General features: G+C 37.8%; 1 protein-coding gene across 4 annotated transcripts in view; it reads right to left on the reverse strand.

Moving 5' to 3' along the window:
• Positions 1 to 9,358: 9,358 nt before the first annotated feature.
• The window catches only part of LOC108272162 (membrane-associated guanylate kinase, WW and PDZ domain-containing protein 3), a 135,165-nt gene continuing 125,771 nt past the window's right edge, over positions 9,359 to 18,752 (reverse strand). For 2 of the 4 annotated variants that reach the window (XM_017480406.3, XM_017480405.3), the window contains exons 20-22: positions 16,696 to 16,834; positions 13,420 to 13,508; positions 12,489 to 12,594 (exon numbers count right to left, since the gene is read on the reverse strand). In XM_017480406.3, coding sequence (XP_017335895.1) covers positions 13,456 to 13,508; positions 16,696 to 16,834 — 192 coding nt within the window. In that variant the 3' untranslated portion in view covers positions 12,489 to 12,594; positions 13,420 to 13,455. Of the gene's footprint in view, positions 12,595 to 13,419; positions 13,509 to 16,695; positions 16,835 to 18,752 lie in introns of all 4 variants that reach the window. The other 2 variants (XM_017480404.3, XM_017480403.3) reach the window with 1 other exon arrangement.

An 18,752-nucleotide genomic window follows, 5' to 3' on the forward strand; every position in this document is an offset into this window, starting at 1 on the left:
TCTTCCACAACTCTATACTATTAAAAGTTGTGATCAGTTTGTGATCAAACAATATTGATAGATGTTAAGTATGCCATTATTTTGAGTCTTGGAATAAACAGATTAGTCTTTATCATTGCAGCAGCAGCTCTTGGGTACAAGTCTGCAGTGTGAGATTATTTACTGAAGCAATTATGAGACTAGTCCATGTTTTTAATGCACCTGTGGGAGTCTTGGTTAGAACTGAAAGTATGCATAGGCTTTTGTGTGTTAGACTCTTGGATTAGTTCCAGAAATTTCTTTGCACATGAAAGGTAGCATGTTTGTTTGTATTGTTATTGATCTACTGAAGTTTGGCTGTTCTGTTTGCCAGTGAGAAAAGCCAATGAGAATAAATAGCCTAACAACAACAACAGAGGTGGTTCATCATGGTTACATCACTGCATTTACATGTACATCAGGAAATTAACTAAAGGGAGCAGTACTAATAAGAATGTCACAAACTAAGGATGTGCCGATCCAACTATTTCATATGATACTGGTATGAACTGATAAATGATACTGTTCTTACACTGACATTCTCACAGAAACAAAGCTGACTCTTATGGGGTTGTGTATTATGATTACATTCATGATATGTATATACATTCTGACATACATATGTCTGTAAACACAACATATAATCATGAACTATATCAGTGAATCAGACTGGAAAATGTAAAGTATGATCAGATACTTATATACTGCTTCGGGCCCGGTATTGACCGATACTCAATAATGGATTGGTGCATTCTTGTCAGTCATTTTGTTTTGGGTGAAGTTTCTTTTTAAAACTTACCAACATTTATCTATTTATCACAACATGGTTGGTATAGCACACATTCTAAATAATTAAAGAGCAATCTTACTTAAATCTCCAGCTAAATTTAACCTCTGAGTTAGCGTGAGTCATTCTCAGGGTGTTCCTCGCCTAGTTTCACAGAGTGTGATCATTTTTTTCCAACCACACTGCACTACTAACATATGTAACTGAATAGCCTGGCAACCGTCTGAAAACTTCTACTACCTGTTTTATTGAATTTTAATAGTGAATAGATCATCTTTGTTACTGTAAAAACAAAACAACAGCCACAAACATTATTTTAGCTTAAAATACAGGACATCCCTTTAAACAGTCTCTTTGGTTAGTGGAATGGCTGGGTAGTTCCTAAAATTCTCCGGGTTTAGTAGTATGCTAATAGGTAATAATTTGTAATAATATGTAATAATACAATAATCCTTATGGTTCCTAGTTTGGGTAGGACTGGGAAAGAGAAATGTCACAACAAATAGATCCATTAGCTGAGCAGGCCTAAATAAATTTACTCCAACTTGCACCAAATGTAGGGAGCATTAATCTCATGGCACGACACCAACAATAGTTTACATTAATCTACAGAATGCGGCTAGAAAGAAAATAACCTCAGGCCCTGCTTCATACTATTCTGTGTATTTGTGCTTATGATGGTGGTGCTGTTGTTTGAGGTTAAAAAAATGTAAAATAAATAAACAAATAAATAATCAAATTCAAACTATTTTTCTCAATGGAAATGAGACATTATGCATGACAATAACTGAGCCTTATTTTTATGTATTTTTTTCTTGAACAGGAGTAGACCATTTAAACCAGTCATCACTGTTTCCATATATTATATTTTGGAAACTTAGACCATTTTAATGTTCCTTATGTAACTAATAGTTGGGAGTTACTGTATGTTTCAGATTATGGGGTTTTAGTCACTATAGTAACACCACTGAAGTGTATGAACACACATATCTTGAGGGAGTTCCTCAAGATTCCTCTCTCCAAACAAAAAGTCCCTGTAGTGCAGTGCATATAGTGCAATTAGAATGTGACTTGCTTTTGCTGTTTTTCGTCCCCCCTTTTCACAGCAATCACCACCTTACCTCTTTCACTCTCATCTTTGTGTAAACACTTGCCTCATTCCAAGGTACTAATGTCAGTGAGACAAGCAGCAAATGGACTTTAGCCTTTTACATTACTTTTATCTTCTCGTGACTATCAAAGCATGTTCGGCAAGTGTGTTTTGGCCTGATCATGAAAAATTTAACACCCCACCCTATCCTGCCTTCTCTGAGAGAGAGAGATAGTGGGTCTTAGCTCACTGCTCCTTTGGTGTACAGGTACATGGCGCTGTCTTTAAGTTGACAAGTACACAGTGCCTAACAAAATTAAACCCACGTCTGAAAACATTCTAAATATCATATATCATTTTTGAGTGAAATCTATTTTTGGAAGGGGAATGACGGCACTCACTGGTGACCCCTGGTGGCCAGTCCTTGAAATTAAGACGAAGGAGTTTAAAGAGTTACACCACTGTTATCAATTTGTATGATTATGAATGTGGTGTTTTAGTTTTTTGTTCTTAAGCCCATCTATAAAATAGCTCCCACTTGTCCTCCCTTGATTTTGTGTATGCATTTGTGAGTTCTTTTTTTTTAACTTTATATAAAAGCCAGTAAGTCAACAATTATAGTATAGTTTTTTCTGTTTTTGTTTAAGGTTGAGTTGGGGATGAGTGAGATGTCTAGCTAGCTATAGTTAGATGTCTAATTATGTCTAGTGTTTGCCTAGTTTGTTCTTGTTGTAGTTAGTGTTTTTGAAATTTCCTAACAACCTCTGCATTTTTTACAGACAAGATTTTAAAATTCTGATTGTTTTTTTTTTTTGTTTTTTTTTTTAAAGAGTAAAAGACATTATGGTGTCTTTTCAGACCATATTTTATTTTAAATTTGCATATGTTTTAATAAACTCCTTTTCCATTATTTGCCTTCATGGTTTAAACAAGTCCACAAGCTCTAAAGCAAAAGTTGAAGGCTTGTAGAAGAAAATGTCAAAATACCTTCCCACTGTGCCCTTAGTTGCTAGTGGAGATTAGCATCTAGCATGAAACATTTGTAAAGAATTCACTTGAACCAAAGCATTTGGTGGGGGTGGGGTCACAAATGTAATGGTCCTTTTTAGTTCTCTATATAGGCCCAAATATTTATATATATATATACACATTATTTATATATAAAATGCGAAACCTTTTTATTTAGGAGCAAAATAACTACAGTAAGGTCAGTGTGTATTACAATACAAAAACAATTAGATTAGATGGTTTATTATATTTCAGATTTACTCACTCTCTACCCCCAGATAGGCCTTTCGACTTATTATGCACAGATATAGTGAATAATATGTTCCAAACAGTAGAGCAGACCAAATATGAATTACAAAACTTCCACTTTGTATATTCTGCTAACTTTTTCCTGCTCCTGTTCTGCTGTCCCAACAAAAAAATATATCATTTGATTGTCTTTTCATTATTATCTTTTCAATATTGTCATAATGTCTCTGTAAAATGACATGACTGTGTCAGCAAGCCAGACAAAATTACTTACACAAAATTATTTACTCACCCTCAAGTTGTTCCAAACCTGTATGCTTTTCAGTGTAACACAAAAGGAGAATATTGAAGAATGTTTACACAGCTATACAGAAAGGCAATCCATATGACACAAAGCTCTCATATGGCCACTTGGAGTATAGTTTTTTTTATGGAGCCTTTATAGTGTAATGGGGTTAGAATTGTTTCATATTTCCTAATAAATATTTTATGATCCACAAATAAATGTAGTGAGATTTGCCAAAATTAAACTAATTCACAAATAAATAGAATGAGATCCACAAATATATCTTAGAAGTTTCACAAAAATTAATTAGACTAACAAATAAATCAAATGAGATTTGCGAATAAAAATTTTTTTAGAAATATGTTTTTATGTCACAAACAACTCTGCCTGGCATTCATTTGTGAATCGCGTCCTGTGCATTTGTGGATTGCTAGACACGTTTGTTGGTATTGAAACATTTCTAGCATCAAGAGTGCACACAAATCCACAAAGTGGTGGCTTGGTGTATAAGACTCTGGGTTACTGGGGTTCAAGCCCCAGCACTGCCAAGCTGCTACTGGTGGGCTCTTGAGCAAGACCCTTAACCCTTTCTGCTACAGGGGCGCTGTATTATGGCTGACCCTGCGCTCTGACCCCAACTTCCTAACTTGCTGGGGTTTGTGAAGAAAAGAATTTCACTGTGCATATGTATACGTGACCAATAAAGACTCATTACTCAAATAGATGGACTCCGCCCACGTCTACTCAAGCCAATTGGATAACGGCCACATTGCACTGACCAATCAATCACGTTTTCACCAGTGTTTCCTGCATCACTACCGAATTCACGTCAAAACCCGAGTTGTGATTTTACAGTAAATCTTGTGTAGCGAGATTAAAAGACTGTGTATCGGGAAAAGATGCGCGACCAGTGTCATTCAATTCACGGGTTAAAGACACTAATCTTTACATTCTCTAAACAAATGATTCTAAAAGATTCACAGACCGTAGGAGTTACCTGTTTGAATCAGTCTAACGAATCCTTACTGAATCAATGAATCAATCATTACTAATCCATCAGATCACTCATCTATAATAACAGTGCATTTATGACCAATAACATTGCTGGTTTTCTATGTTGTTACAACGACGCTGTTAGATTATAGTTTGGTACAGCATGACTCCGGTCCTGTAAAACAAAACGTGATTGGCTGGAGCAAGAACATGCTACTATTGGTCAGTGCAATGTGGCCATTATCCGATTGGCTTGAGTAGTCGGTGGGTGGAGTCCAACCATTTGTGAATGTTTGTGCACTCTTTTGATGATAGAAATGTTTCACAGCTGTTACACAACCCGAGTAAGCTCTTGGGAACGGACACAATATGAATGAAACATGGATGTAACCACGCATTCTTTTGGAGGGGAGGGGGGGCTCGTGTCCCCCTCCCTAAGGCTGAGGAAATACCAATCTGTCCCCCCAATATACAGTACAAAATATTTTCTATATGTCCCCTTTTAATGAACCCTGCCAACGTATCTGTCTTTTCTTTATCTATTCTATTTATTTATGAATATTCCTTTTTACTATATTTCCGTTTGTTAAGTAAAATAGGTGTGCCCCCCCCCCTCCAATTGTACACTTGGTTGCGCCCATGCTCAACGCAAATTCGGTGATATATTTTAGCAGCTGTCTGTAAGAGATGGAGACAGTAGCCAGGCGTAGAAAAGTGTGTCAGAACGTACGAGCTTTTTTTAAGACAGTAAGTAACTAGATACCTAAATAGTAGGTAACCTTAGCTTAGTATAGAAGGCATCATATCATGGCTTGGTTTGTTCTTAAGAACGTCAATTCATTTTTGTTATTTGCACACCCAGGAATTAGGCGAGGCTAACGTCAGTTCCAGTTTTTGACCATTAACGTTACGTTCACTTTCATATCCTCCCGCCGAGTTCGTTGTGAACCCTCACGTTATGATAGACTGTTAAAAATGCGAGAGAAAGTTGCACAGCATTTCGTTCCTTTACACTACATTTGGGCCAAGGACAACTAAGTGGGGACCCCCCTCCTGTTCGCTCCATTCACTATCAACACATGTGATGGTGTCAGAGCCCTGTTCCCCCACATAGCCAGTGTCATACTTCAGAGGTTTCCTGGTCTATCCAGAAAATTAGGTTTCCAAAAAACAACTCTGGTTAATACCACATAACCCTCCAAGACAGGTCTCAAACATTCACCTGTTCAACAGAACACCACATGCAAGATCAAGCACATACTCTACTGCCTGTTAGTTACTACTGCTGTACATAAAATAATAATAATAATAATAATAATAATAATAATAATAATAATAATAACTGGCAGCATAATGTCAGTCCCTTGCCAAAACTGAGTAAGTTAATTTTGTTTGGCACATGGATCTGCTGACAGACGAGCAAGATTGCCAACCATGGGGCAATTTGCTGCTGGTTAGTTGTTATGGACTGAATTATACTCTCAGAATAATGGGTACTTTTCCTTGTTTATGGGGTGATATCCTCAAGTGCTTATAGTGTACCTTTAAAGTTTTACTCCAATTATGGCCCAATAATGTGCATCAAATGAATTAAATGCACATTATATCCATATTTTCAGGTGAAAGATATACAGGGTGTCATGTATAATAAAAACAAAGTTAAGTATATGTAGTTTTACTCTAATATCTGGTCCTGACATTTTAGGCACCCTTTATATTTAATGTACATAGGAAAAGGGTATCACAACAGTGACAAGAAACAGGAAAGTTTAGTACATTAAAAAAATTGCATTAAAAGTCCAATTTTCCATGATGAAGAATAAATAACAACTAATAAACAAGCTGAATTTGGCTAAATTAATCTGACTGAATTAAAGTGGAGGAAAAATAAGCCATGTAAAGCTGAGAAATGAAGGAAACTCAGTCAGAGGCAGTTGGACATTGGACATAGACAATACAACAATTTGGAATGTCAGGAAAAAGAAAGAAACCACTGGTGGTTTCTGGTGGAACAACAGACAGAATGGGTCAAACAAGGAAAACAACAACTGATGATGACAGAAAATTGTGAGAGCTGTGAAGAAAAATCCAAAAACAACAGTAAGTGACATCACCAACAACCTCCACAGGGCAGGAGTGAATGTAACACAATTAACCATTTTAAGAAGACATTGAGGGCAGAAATATAGGTGCCATACCACAAGATGCAAATCACTCAACAGCAGTAAGAATCAGAAAACCAGACTGGAATTTGCAATGAAATACAAAGATGAGCCACAAAAGTTCTGGAACCAAGATTAACCCCTACCAAAGTGATGGAAAGACCAAAGTGTAGAGAAAGAAAGGAGCTGCTCATGATACAAAACATACAAGCTCATCTGTGAAACTTGGTGGAGGTAGTGTCATAGCTTAGGCTTGTATGGCTGCTTCTGGAACAGGCTTACTAATCTTTATTGATGATGAAATGCATGATGGTGGTATTCAAAAGTTTACAGAAACATTTTTCTCTGCCAATTTTTGGAGAAATGCAGCCACATTAATCGGGAAGAACTTTATAATACAACAAGACTATGATCCAAAACACACTGCCAACTATAGGACTCTTTCAGGGAAAAATGTGGAAGGTTTTAGACTGGCCAAGTCAACCCTTAACCCAATTGAACATGCATTTCACTACCTGAAGAGGAAAAGGAAGGGAGAAACATTCAGAAACAAACAACAACTGTAAGAGGCTGTGGTAAAAGCCTGGAAAAGCATCACAAACGAAGAAACCAACAATTTGGTGATGTAAATGAGTTGCAGGCTTGATGCAGTTATTGCAAGCAAGGGATATGCAATCAAATATTAAGTGTTATTTATTTTAATTTATTTCAAGACTTATCTATTCCTATACTTTTGCTTGCTTAAAATTGGGTAGTGTGATACAAAAGGTTCAATGTTTTATCTTGTTTAAGACATTTAGATGTAAATACCATGAAATAAAAGCTGAAATCCTAAACTCTCGTCTCATATCCATCTTTTGGTCTCAAATCTAAATGTCTGGTGTAGAGCACAGACATTTGAATTGGAGTTGCTGTTTCAATAGTTTTGATGGAGACTGTAAACTTAAATACATAGTCTAGGACCCCTGACATCTTGACCTGAAAACTGAGCAGTTCAGTATAAAACTTACAAAGTCTGGTACAAAGTGTCAATAGTCTAGTACATTTACATTTATGGTATTTGGCAGACACCCTTAACCAGAGTGATTTACATTTTATTTCATTTATACATCTGAGCAGTTGAGGGTTAAGGGCCTTGCTCAAGGGCCGAACAGCAGGGGATTGGCAGTGTTAGGATTTGAACTCACATCCTTCCAATAAGTAGCCCGATATCTTAACCACTGAGCTACCACTGCCCAATAATAGTACAATAAATTGCTGAAGACAATACTGTTCATTAAAGTGCCATGTATGGAGTTTCTGCTATAATCCACTCATCTGTAGACCAACAGTAATATTGCCAGTTTGTTTCTCTCTTTCATCCATGCTCCTCCTCTGCCAGATTCTGGTGTAAGAGATGCTCTGTACCAAGTACCATTGCTAGAGCAGTGGGGCTCAGAGCTGTTGGCTGACTTGATATACTCAAGGTTCTTATGGACAATGAAAATTGTGACACCATTCTCCCAATGCCAGTTTCACTGTGAGGTGTTCCTGGTTGCCAGTGTCATAATTTCGTTCTGCTGGGAACAACTTCCTTGAGAAGAATGCCACTGGGTGTAGCTTGGATTTTCCTCCAAACCACTGTGAGAAGACAGCCCCCACCCTTGTCTTACAGGTGTCCACCTCCACTATGAAGGGCTTGGAGGGATGAGAATGTTTTAGGATGGGAGCAGAATAAATGCTTCTTTAAGGTGCTCAAATACTTGGTTCGCTGAGGGATTCCACTTCAGTCTCCTGTGTCGCTTCTTCAGCAGGGCTGTTAGGGGTGATGCTATGATAATAAATCCTAGAGCTGATTCTCGAGTAGCCTGGATAGCACCTTTTTGACATGGGTGACATGTTAGTGCAATAGATCAGGATGTCATCGATGTAAGTTATGACAAATTTTCCAGCATCATTAATAAGGCACTGGATTTCAGTCATTAACTTCACGGATATGCACCAAGTTGTATACACTCCACAGGTCCAGTTTATTGAAAATTTTGGCCTCCTGCAGTTGTTCTAGAGCCACAAGGACAAGTTGTATGGGATAACGATACTTATTGGTAACTTGGTTTAGACCTAGATAATCTATACAGGGCCATAGACCACCTCCTCTCTTCTCAACAAAAAAAAAAAAGCCGGCGGATGCCGATGGCCTCAACTGTAAGTAATAGTATAGTAACACCTCCATAGTGTATGAAAACACACTGTACATATTGAAAAAAGAGTTCCTCAAGAAGGGGGTGGGGTAGGAGGTTGGGTTAGGGAACTGGTCATCAAACATGTGGTTGATGTTGATAGCCTTTTGCATGACTGTGAATTGTGAATCAGAGTACAACATTTTACATTGTATTTTCAGACCACAATACATGATTTATCTTCATTCTACTATTATGAAATTAACATGGATATGCAATAATAAAATATGCATATGCTTTGATCAAATATTTTACCCTAATTTCCTTCATGGCTTAAACAAGTCCACAAGCTGTAAAGAAAAAAAATAACCTAGGTTTAAAAGAAAAATATGCTAAAATTTCTCATGTCCTCAGTTGCCAAAGGAGACCTGCCTTCAGCGAGAGTCATTTGTAAAGCATTCACTGGCACGATCTCCTACATTCAGCACATGCTTTTTGTAATACTGAAGCAGCTGGGAAATGTAGAATTTTTACTTTAGATAATATTTCATCTGAATTTCTTTAAAGCATTACATGCCTTGTAACATTCCACATCAAACAGACAGACAAATTTCACAAGGTTTATTCTATAAGAAAACAACACTGACATGTTCTAACTAAATGAACAATTCATGGAGAATAAATGACTTTATTTTACAGTGCATTACCTGAACAGGGGTATGTTATTTTGTTTTTTATCCACCTTAAATATTTTTTAAAATATTTAAATACAAAAATAATGACATCAATTTACAGCGCTCTATTCTTTCTTATGAGATTGCACACAACATCACATTTATAAAGGCGCTGTACAATATACAAACATTAACATCTTGGGGCACATTGACAAATCATTCATTCAGATTTTATCACCTGTTGATGAAATGATGTAAGTGGACACCATTTCGTTTCATAACATTACTAACAGATCTGGGTTGTACATACGTAATGGCACGGTGCTGAAAACTTTAGGGCATTTTTCTTTAGTATCCATTTTCAATCAAACTGGAATTCAGCTGGATGTTCCTGACAAAGTGGTGGCAGCCCTGTTTGTATCTCACCACAACTCTTGATCATTTGTCACTGATAAAAGAATAAAGGAACTGTGTGCTTTCTGGATGTGCCCAATGATTCATCATTTGTTCCAGATCAGAGCAGCCTGAAAAGCGTATGGTGCTACTGAATGGCTTCAATACATCAAAGCTATCACACAAGACCATTAGCTAATCTATATCTGTTCACAACCTGAGGTGAAACATGGCATACACACAGCACACGCGCGCGCGCACGCGCACACACACACACATACACACACACATATACACACACACACACACACACACACACACACACACACACACACACACACACACACAGAATGTTCACCAATCCTTTGGTTTTGATGAAGCATGTACCTTTATGAGTCCATCAATCCATCATAAATCAGCCCTTAATGATGCTACACAACATTTTTCTTATGAGTGAAAGTGAATACAGATTTATGAAAATGATAAATCAGTGGACACAATAACTGCAATATTCCTATTTTGAGAAATATTAACCTTACCATAGACTGGTATTTTGATATATTGAACCATTTATCATTCACAGATGTGTGAGAGATTTGGAGAAATGTGAACACAATAATCTTCTGAAAAATATATTATATTCTTATGGTATTCTTTCATCAGTTCAGAGGCAGAACTGCCTGCATTTACATTTGGTTTGAAGACGGACACTCAGAAAAAGTCAAAGAAATGAGACACTCAGTATCACAAGACATTTGAAGACACTTCTGCATGTACCATTAGTTTTGTGGTGGGTCAAAATAGTTGCTACCAAGTAAAAGCTACCGCAGTGCTTACTTTACGTAACTGTACGCATCACGTTCAGTGAATTGATATGGCTACATGTCTCTATGCTTATACACAATTAACGGAGGTTTCATAGAAATAGCAAAGAAGCACAAGTTTCTGGTCTTTTGCAATAATAATATGATTTGAAGATCAAGAATTTAGGCATGTCAGTGTCAGAGAACAGTCTACAAAATTCCTTAAAGCTAGTTGCTGCAGAATTCAGCCTCAAACCTCTATATAAAGTTCTTTGTTAAAAGTGTGGTTGAAACTCATATTTCAAAAGCATGCAACAAAAGCAAGTTGAGGGATAAAGGTCAGATTTTGCATGCAGTAATAGAGGCAATATTCGCATTAGGGACTATATGACTTGAGGACATATAATAAAACTCAAAGCATAAAAGTCATGTTCATTATTTTGGTGATTGGCAGGGATGTATGGTCCCTTTCCTTGCATATGAATGAACTGCATTGTGATGGACAGACGAGAATCCACATTTTTCAAAGCTGTAAATGTGGGAACATTAGGGCAGAACTGAGGTTCTGTTGACTTGACCACAAAGTCACAGTAGATGTTTTGTAAGGAACAGATGCTCTAGTCTAAGCCTCTCCTCAGTGAACATTGCCCCCAGCATGGAGGAGATAAGAGCAGAATAACAGCAACTCAATTTTTACTGCTTTTACCCATCCTGTGTGTTAAAATGTAGGAATAATTGGGACATAATGAAATTCACTGTATACTGTTTCAGATGAGTATCTGTCTGAAGGTAGGGACAGAGTACGGCAGCTTTGTAAACATGGTAGTGAAAGTGGCAGAGCAGTATTCTGATGAAAGCAAAGAGGCCGTGGTTCCCTCTACAATGCGAGATGCATGCTGCAGTTACCCGTACAAATCTTGCATGACCTCCTCATGAGTTAGAATGCGTGCAAAGCTGGGTGCTGTCCAGTGATCATTTTGATCTGGTGCATCTATAATGGTCAGCACTTCCTTACATTCATTTTGGTGCTCATTTTGTATTACTATATCATATTCCTCTATATCCCTTTCTTCACCCTGTGTTTTTCTCTTTGAATCACTCTGTAGTTCTTTACACTTTCTTTGCTGTAGTTTATCCTCTTTCTTGTGTTTATGATACCTCTGGCTCTTTTTTATTCTTGATTTGCTGGTGTCTTGGTCTTTCTCCATGTCCTGTGGTTGCTTTTTCCTTCCCAACATGCTTTCCAGCATCACCTCTTCTGGCACTGCCCCAGTTTCCACCACCTCTTCTCGTCCATTTGTTTCAGCATTCTTTCCATTCTTGCCCTCTCTCTTCTTTGTTCCCTGCCTTCCTCTTGAGCAATCCCCTCCTACCGTCTCACTAATATCATTATTTTCCTCCTTTCGAAATGGACTCTTTGAGCAATTTCCTCCTCCATTGGACAACACTTCCTGTCCTGACTGATTTGACTTTTTGTGACTTTTTGTGCAGCTCGGTTGGTGTTTGTTGGACTTCTTGTGCTTCGTGGAATCCTGTGAGCAGTGTGTTAGATTCTCTTTGAATCTACGAGACTTGTGAGAATCATCTTTGGTTTTAAATGGACCATTATGTTTCTTTTCTGTACTTGTAGAGTCAATACTGAACTCTATAGATCTACTTCTCTTGTCACATACTTGTTCCAAGGTTGAGGGAGAAACAGAGACTTGAGGTTTAGTGCACTGGTTTTTGCTGTTGCCTTTTGGACGAGGAGAAAGACTGGACCTGGACTTGGCAAGATTTGGAGAGAGGGCAGAGGGATTCCTCCTTCTACCTCTATCCTCTCTCATCCCTAAGGATGATGAGGGTGAGGAAGGTTGAACAAGAGGTGAGCATAATGGAAAGGCTGAAGCTTCATATGGCAGCTGCTTTGTAAGGAAAACATCATCTGGAGTGCTCAGAGATGAAGAGACTACTGGATCTGGTGCTTCAGGGCCTGGAGTGAGAAAACACCACACATAATCTTCCAACAAAATATAATGTTTTTGTTGTTGTTGTCATTTTACAATTATTCTGCTGGCCATCCTTTTATTCAAATTCTCTAAAGTACACACATATGTCTACAAACTGCTCGCTGGTATGTAATGTCACAATGGATAAATTTATGAAAAGACAGAACAGTACACATCACTGCCTACTTTGTGAACTTAGATTAAATTAATTTAACAATTATTTAAGGTAACAAGGGTATTATGGTGGTGCAGTGGGTAGTGTTGTTGCCTCACAATTCCAGAAGGCCTGGCTCAATCCTGAGGTTGGTATACTGGCAACATTGGTTTCTTCCTGTTTCACTGGTTTCCTCCTACCTCCCAAAAACAAGCCAGCAGCTGAATTCATGACTCTAAATTACCCCTAGCTATGAAGGTGTGTGTGTCCCTGTTGTATTCCTGCCTTGCACCCAATTATCCCAGGAGAGGCTCTGTATCTACTGCAACCTTGACCAGGATAAAATGAGTTCTGAAGATGAATGATGATTGAATTAAGGTAACAATAAAACATGTATATAGTGTGACTATAACCTACATATAAGTTGTTTGTCCACATTATTAAACTTGCAATTATTAGTCTATGCAATTGTGAACAATTCGTTATATAGGACACATTTCCAGATCTGTTATTTGCCAGTTCACCATTGCAAGAGTTGCGAGATGTGCTTTTCAGATAATATGGAACGAATACAGACATTCGGGTGTCATAACTCTGTATAGCTGTGTGAGCAGATGTGAGTGAAAGCATTAGAGGATGAAAGAAACAGAATTACCAAAATGAGAAAGGATGCCCAGAGGAAAAGAAACTGTTAGTGATGGTGCTCCTGTGGGTAGTAGCACACAGCAGAGGAACTTATATTACCTAGAATGAGTGAGAGAGAAAGAAAGGAAGGAAGGAAGGAAGGAAGGAAGGAAGAAAGAAAGAAAGAAAGAAAGAAAGAAAGAAAGAAAGAAAGAACGAACAATACTAGGTACATATATTTAGTACTGGTAATAGTATATTATAATGCTAGCAAGCCATATATCATAGATGTATAGTCCCCTCTGAATCTATTGGAATGGCAGGGCCAATTTACCCATTTGTGCTATAGACCAAAGACATTTGGGTTTGCGATGAAAAGATTTCAGCTTTTATTATCTGGTATATACATCTAGATGTGTTAAACAACATAAAACATAGAATATTTTATATCAGACCACCCATTTTTAAGGCAAGCAAAAGTAAAGGCACAGATAAGTTTTGAAGTAAATTAAAGCAAATAACACATAATATTTGGTTGCATATCCCTTGCTTGCAATAACTGCATCAAGCCTGTGACTCACTGACATCACCAAATTGTTAATTTCTTCTTTTGTGATGCATTTTCAGGTTTTTACTGCAGTCTCTAGCAGTTGTTGTGTGTTTCAGGGGATTCTCCTTTCAGTCTCCTCTTCAGGAGGTGAAATGCATGCTTAGTTTGGCTAAGGTTTGGGGATTTACTTGGCCAGTCTAAAACATTCCACTTACTGCCCCTGATGAACTCCTTTGTTGAGTTGGCAGTGTGTTTTGGATCATTGTTTTGCTGCACTATAAATTTCCTCATACTTAATTTGGATGCATTTCTCTGTAAAGTGGCAAACAAAATGTTCCTGTAAACTTCTGAATTCATTCTGCTGCTACCATCATGAGTTACATCATCAATAAAGATAAGTGAGCCTGTTCTAGAAGCAGTCATGCAAACCCAAGCCATGACATTACCTCCACCATGTTTCACAGATGAACTTGTATGTTTTGGATCATGAGCAGATCCTTTCTTTCTCCAACATTGGCCTTTTCATCAGGTTAATCTTGGTTCCAGAACTTTTGTGCCTCATCTCATTTTGTGCCTTTTGTGCCTCATGGCAAATTCCTTTCCTTTCCTCTACTGATGAAGGTTTGCATCTTGTGGTATGGCACCTATATTTCTGCCCTCAATGTCTTCTTAAAATGGTTAACTGTGTTACATTCACTCCTGCCCTGTGGAAGTTGTTGGTGATGTCACTTACTTTTGTTTTTGGGTTTTTCTTCATAGCTCTCACAATTTTCTGTCATCAGCTGTTGTTGTTTTCCTTGTCTGACCCATTCTGTCTGTTGTTCAGTACACCAGTGGTTTCTTTCTTTTTTAGGACATTCCAAATTGTTGTATTGGCTATGCCCAAAATTTCCCTTATTTCTCAGCTTCAAAATAGCTTGCTTTTCTCCCATAGACAGCTCTCTGAGCTTCATGTTGGAAGCAACAACAAATGCAGCCTTCCAGGGGCAGACTTACCATTAGGCAAAGGTCGACAATTGCCTTGGGCCCTGAGCAACCAAGGGCCCCCCAAAAAATGCTGCATAAAAATATGGTTAGGAAAGTTTTATTTTTAATTTTCTTTAATTAATTATGTTTTTCTAAAAACACCATACTCTAAAATGCCATCAGAATGCTTAATTCATGAGTGCTACCCCCCACCCCGAAGCAAAGCTCCAGGGGTCCTGAAAAAAGGAGAAAGCATGAGGAAAGCAAAAAGCTTTTATCAAAGCCCGTGAAGTGTTTTAATTAACAGATTTTGCCTTTGGCATGAAGGCAAGTTGTAGTTCTGCAGGTGCTGACGGCTCTAGTATTACAGCCAAAGAACAGCTGGGGCTGGGGCAGGCAACAGGGTACATTTTCTTTCTCTCTCTCTCTCTCTCTCTCTCTCTCTCTCTCTCTCCCCAAATGAAACCCTGAACTCTGTAGACATAATCATAGGTGAGTTTCATGTCATATGATGATAGTGGGCCATTCAGATGTGGATTCATGTTCAGTGCTATGTCAAATAAATATGTTTAAATATTAACACAATTTAGAAAAAAATTAATAAGCTGTTGTCCTACTGTACCATACAGTGACTCATTGTTTGCTCTTGGTTAGTGGTCATAGTGAAATAGACTTATTTATTAATATAAGCCTAATATCAAGATTCATTTCATAATATTAATATTAGAAAATAAAATACATTATTGTTATATGTTATTATTATTATTATTATTATTATTATTATAGTAGTAGTAGTAGTAGTAGTAGTAGTGGGCTATTTTGGGGGGGGGGGGGGGGGGATTATTAGATTCATGTTAGTGCTAAAATATAAAGTTTCAGTCCTGATTCAGGAGTTGTACAGCTGAGTTGGTCAACTCTCCTACACTGCACCCAGATGATGCCCCCTGACTAGCTAACATGCTGTCTTGATTGTTTTATATTCTTTGTCACACTGTTCTTCTGTTTCTGTTTGCCAGTTTTACAAATATGACTTTATATATCTGTTTAGTGCTATGTCAAATAAATATGTTTAAATAGCATTTATGTTTCTGTATTGTGCTATATTTTTATGCTAGTAACTGGTGTTAAAATTTGGTCTAACAATCAATGAGCTGGTGTGTAATGATAGGGCAGGTTGTGGGCTGAGTGTAGTGGTTCGCTCTGGGCCAGAAAGTCCAGGACCACTTTTTGGTCCCAGTCCACCCCTGATTATTGCTATTAATGCTAAATAACGTATGCTGAAAATGTTAATATCAATGTTAAAACAATGAAATGAGGGCCCCATTCCTATATTTTGCCTAGGGCCCTCAAATCACTAAATCTGCCCCTTCAGCCTTCACAGGTGAAACTGAAGGCTAAAACCAAAAGTTGTTGTTCAGAGCTATTTATTGTTTAAACAATCAATCTAACAGGACACACCTGGGTAACAAGAAACACCTGTCTGTTGGATGTTCCAATATTTTTGCTCACTTTCAAATTGGGTGGTCAATTAGTGATACAAAATGTGATATGTTCTATGTCTTTTAACATATCTACATAAACATAACAGGAAGTAAAAGCTGAAATTCTGAACTCTCTTCTCATTTTCATTTGTTTGATCTCAAACCCAAATGTCCTCAGTCTACAGCAAAAACAATGAATTGGCCTCGCTATTCTAATAGTTTCGAAGGGGACTGTACTAGTGCATGTGCTGTATTTGAGTGTGTGCTTGTGTGTGTGTATGTGTGTGCGCGTGATCAGAGAGAGGCTCACTGGTGTCAGTCGCAAGCCCCTGTCCAGGTCTCAGGAGTAGCAGTACTTTGTTTCCTCCAGCCTGGATAAGTTCGATGGCTCTGGTGTGACTGATACCCTGCGTAGGCTCACCATTGATTTCTACAATCTGATCTCCAACCTGCATGGATATATAATAAACAGTAAAAAAAGTCATGTGATGAAAAAGTAGGCAGTAAAAGGTTAGGTGTTATATATGCTAAATAGATTTTTGCTGGAGTACAGAGAAGGGTGCTCTTTTTGCTCATTGAGTTGCTGATTGAATGAAAAATAAGTACACCCTATGGAAATTGTTGGCTTTTTTGATATATTTGGACAAGCAAACATTTGATCATCTTTGAAACAGTGCCTATTAATAAAGTTGATATACTTGAACAAATCCACAAGGAAAATTAGCTTTTTCAATCATTTATTCAACAGAAACATGAATAGATGTGATATTCTTCTGTGGAAAAAGTAAGTACACACTTGGCCTAAGCTAGCATTGCCCCTTTAGCAGAAATAACCTCTTGTAAGCATTTTGCATAATTGTCCACCAGGCTTGCTGGAATTTTTGACCACTCTTCCATGCAATATAATTTCAGTTGCAAGATGTTTGAGGTTTTCTTGCATGTACTGCCCATTTCAAATCCCCTCACAACATTTCAATGGTATTCAAATCCCGGCTTTGACTCGGCCATTCCATACCCCTCCATTTCTTCTTTTTGAGCCATTCCTTGGTGGATTTGCTAGTGTGTTTAGGATTATTATCCTGTTGAAAGGTCCACTTTCAGTTCAATTTCAACTTTTGGACAGGTGGTCTCATATTATCTTCAAGCACTCTTTGATATGATGCAGAATTCATAGTCGAATCAATGAATGCAAGCTGTCCAGTCCCTGAGGTAGTAAAGCAACCCCAAACCATAACATTTCTACCGCTATGCTTCACAGTTGCTTAACTCATGAATTAAGCATTCTGATGGCATTTTAGAGTATGGATGCAGCGTTTTGGGGGCCCTTGGTAGCTTGGGGCCCAAGGCAATTGCCGACAAGACTTACTTGCTGACCTTATGAGGTGCTTCCCCTGAAAAGCTGTCTTTGGTCTACATCAAATATGTCTGCTGTTACTGTGGCCAAACCACTCTATTTTTGATTTGTCTGTCCAGAGCACATTATACCAAAAGGCCTGGTCTTTGCCTGTATACTCACTGATAAACTCTAGCCTTTCAAATGTTTTTTCCTCCCATGGAGGTCAAATCTCTTTCTGATTGTAGAAGCAGGCACTTTGACACCAACAGCTGCAAGACTTACTTGTAGATCCTGTGAAGTTTGGGGTTCTTGGAGACTTATTTTTGCAGCAGACGGTCTACTCTTGGGCTGAATTTGCTGGGACGGCCAGTGCTGGCCAAATTGGTAGTCGTTTGAAATCTGCGCCATTTGTAGATTATTTTCCTTACAATGGAATGATGTATTTCAAATAATGTGGAGATCTTTTTAAATCCCTTGCCAGATTCATAGGCATCAATCTGACTGATCTGTTCTTTTGTTAATTGAAATTGTAAAAATGACTACAAAATGTCAATTTTCTGTGTCATTTGATAGAGTGTATCAATTTTATTAACAGGCACCGTTTCAAAGAGGATAAAATCTTGTCCATATATGTGTATATATATACATACATACACACACACACACACACACACACACACACACACACACACACAGACATATATATATATATATATATATATATATATATATATATATATATATATATATATATATATATATATATATAATATTTCCATAGTGTGTACTTATTTTTTTTACATGACTGTATGTGCATGTTCTGCACATTCAGACAGAAGGTGGCCCTTTACATCTGGGGATGTACACCCTACACTGGGGATATACACCCTATACAAGATGTGGACCAGGAATCAGCTGTACAGTTGTGAAGAGGTATGCTACCATTTTGCTGCTGTATTCTGAAAACACCCTGTCCTCTGTGTCACAAACAATGTGCTGATTAGGTTATTGATAAGCTTCTAGGATTCTGA

Source organism: Ictalurus punctatus, chromosome 11 (genome assembly GCF_001660625.3).
Source record: "Ictalurus punctatus breed USDA103 chromosome 11, Coco_2.0, whole genome shotgun sequence".
NCBI classification, from domain to species: Eukaryota; Metazoa; Chordata; class Actinopteri; order Siluriformes; family Ictaluridae; genus Ictalurus; species Ictalurus punctatus.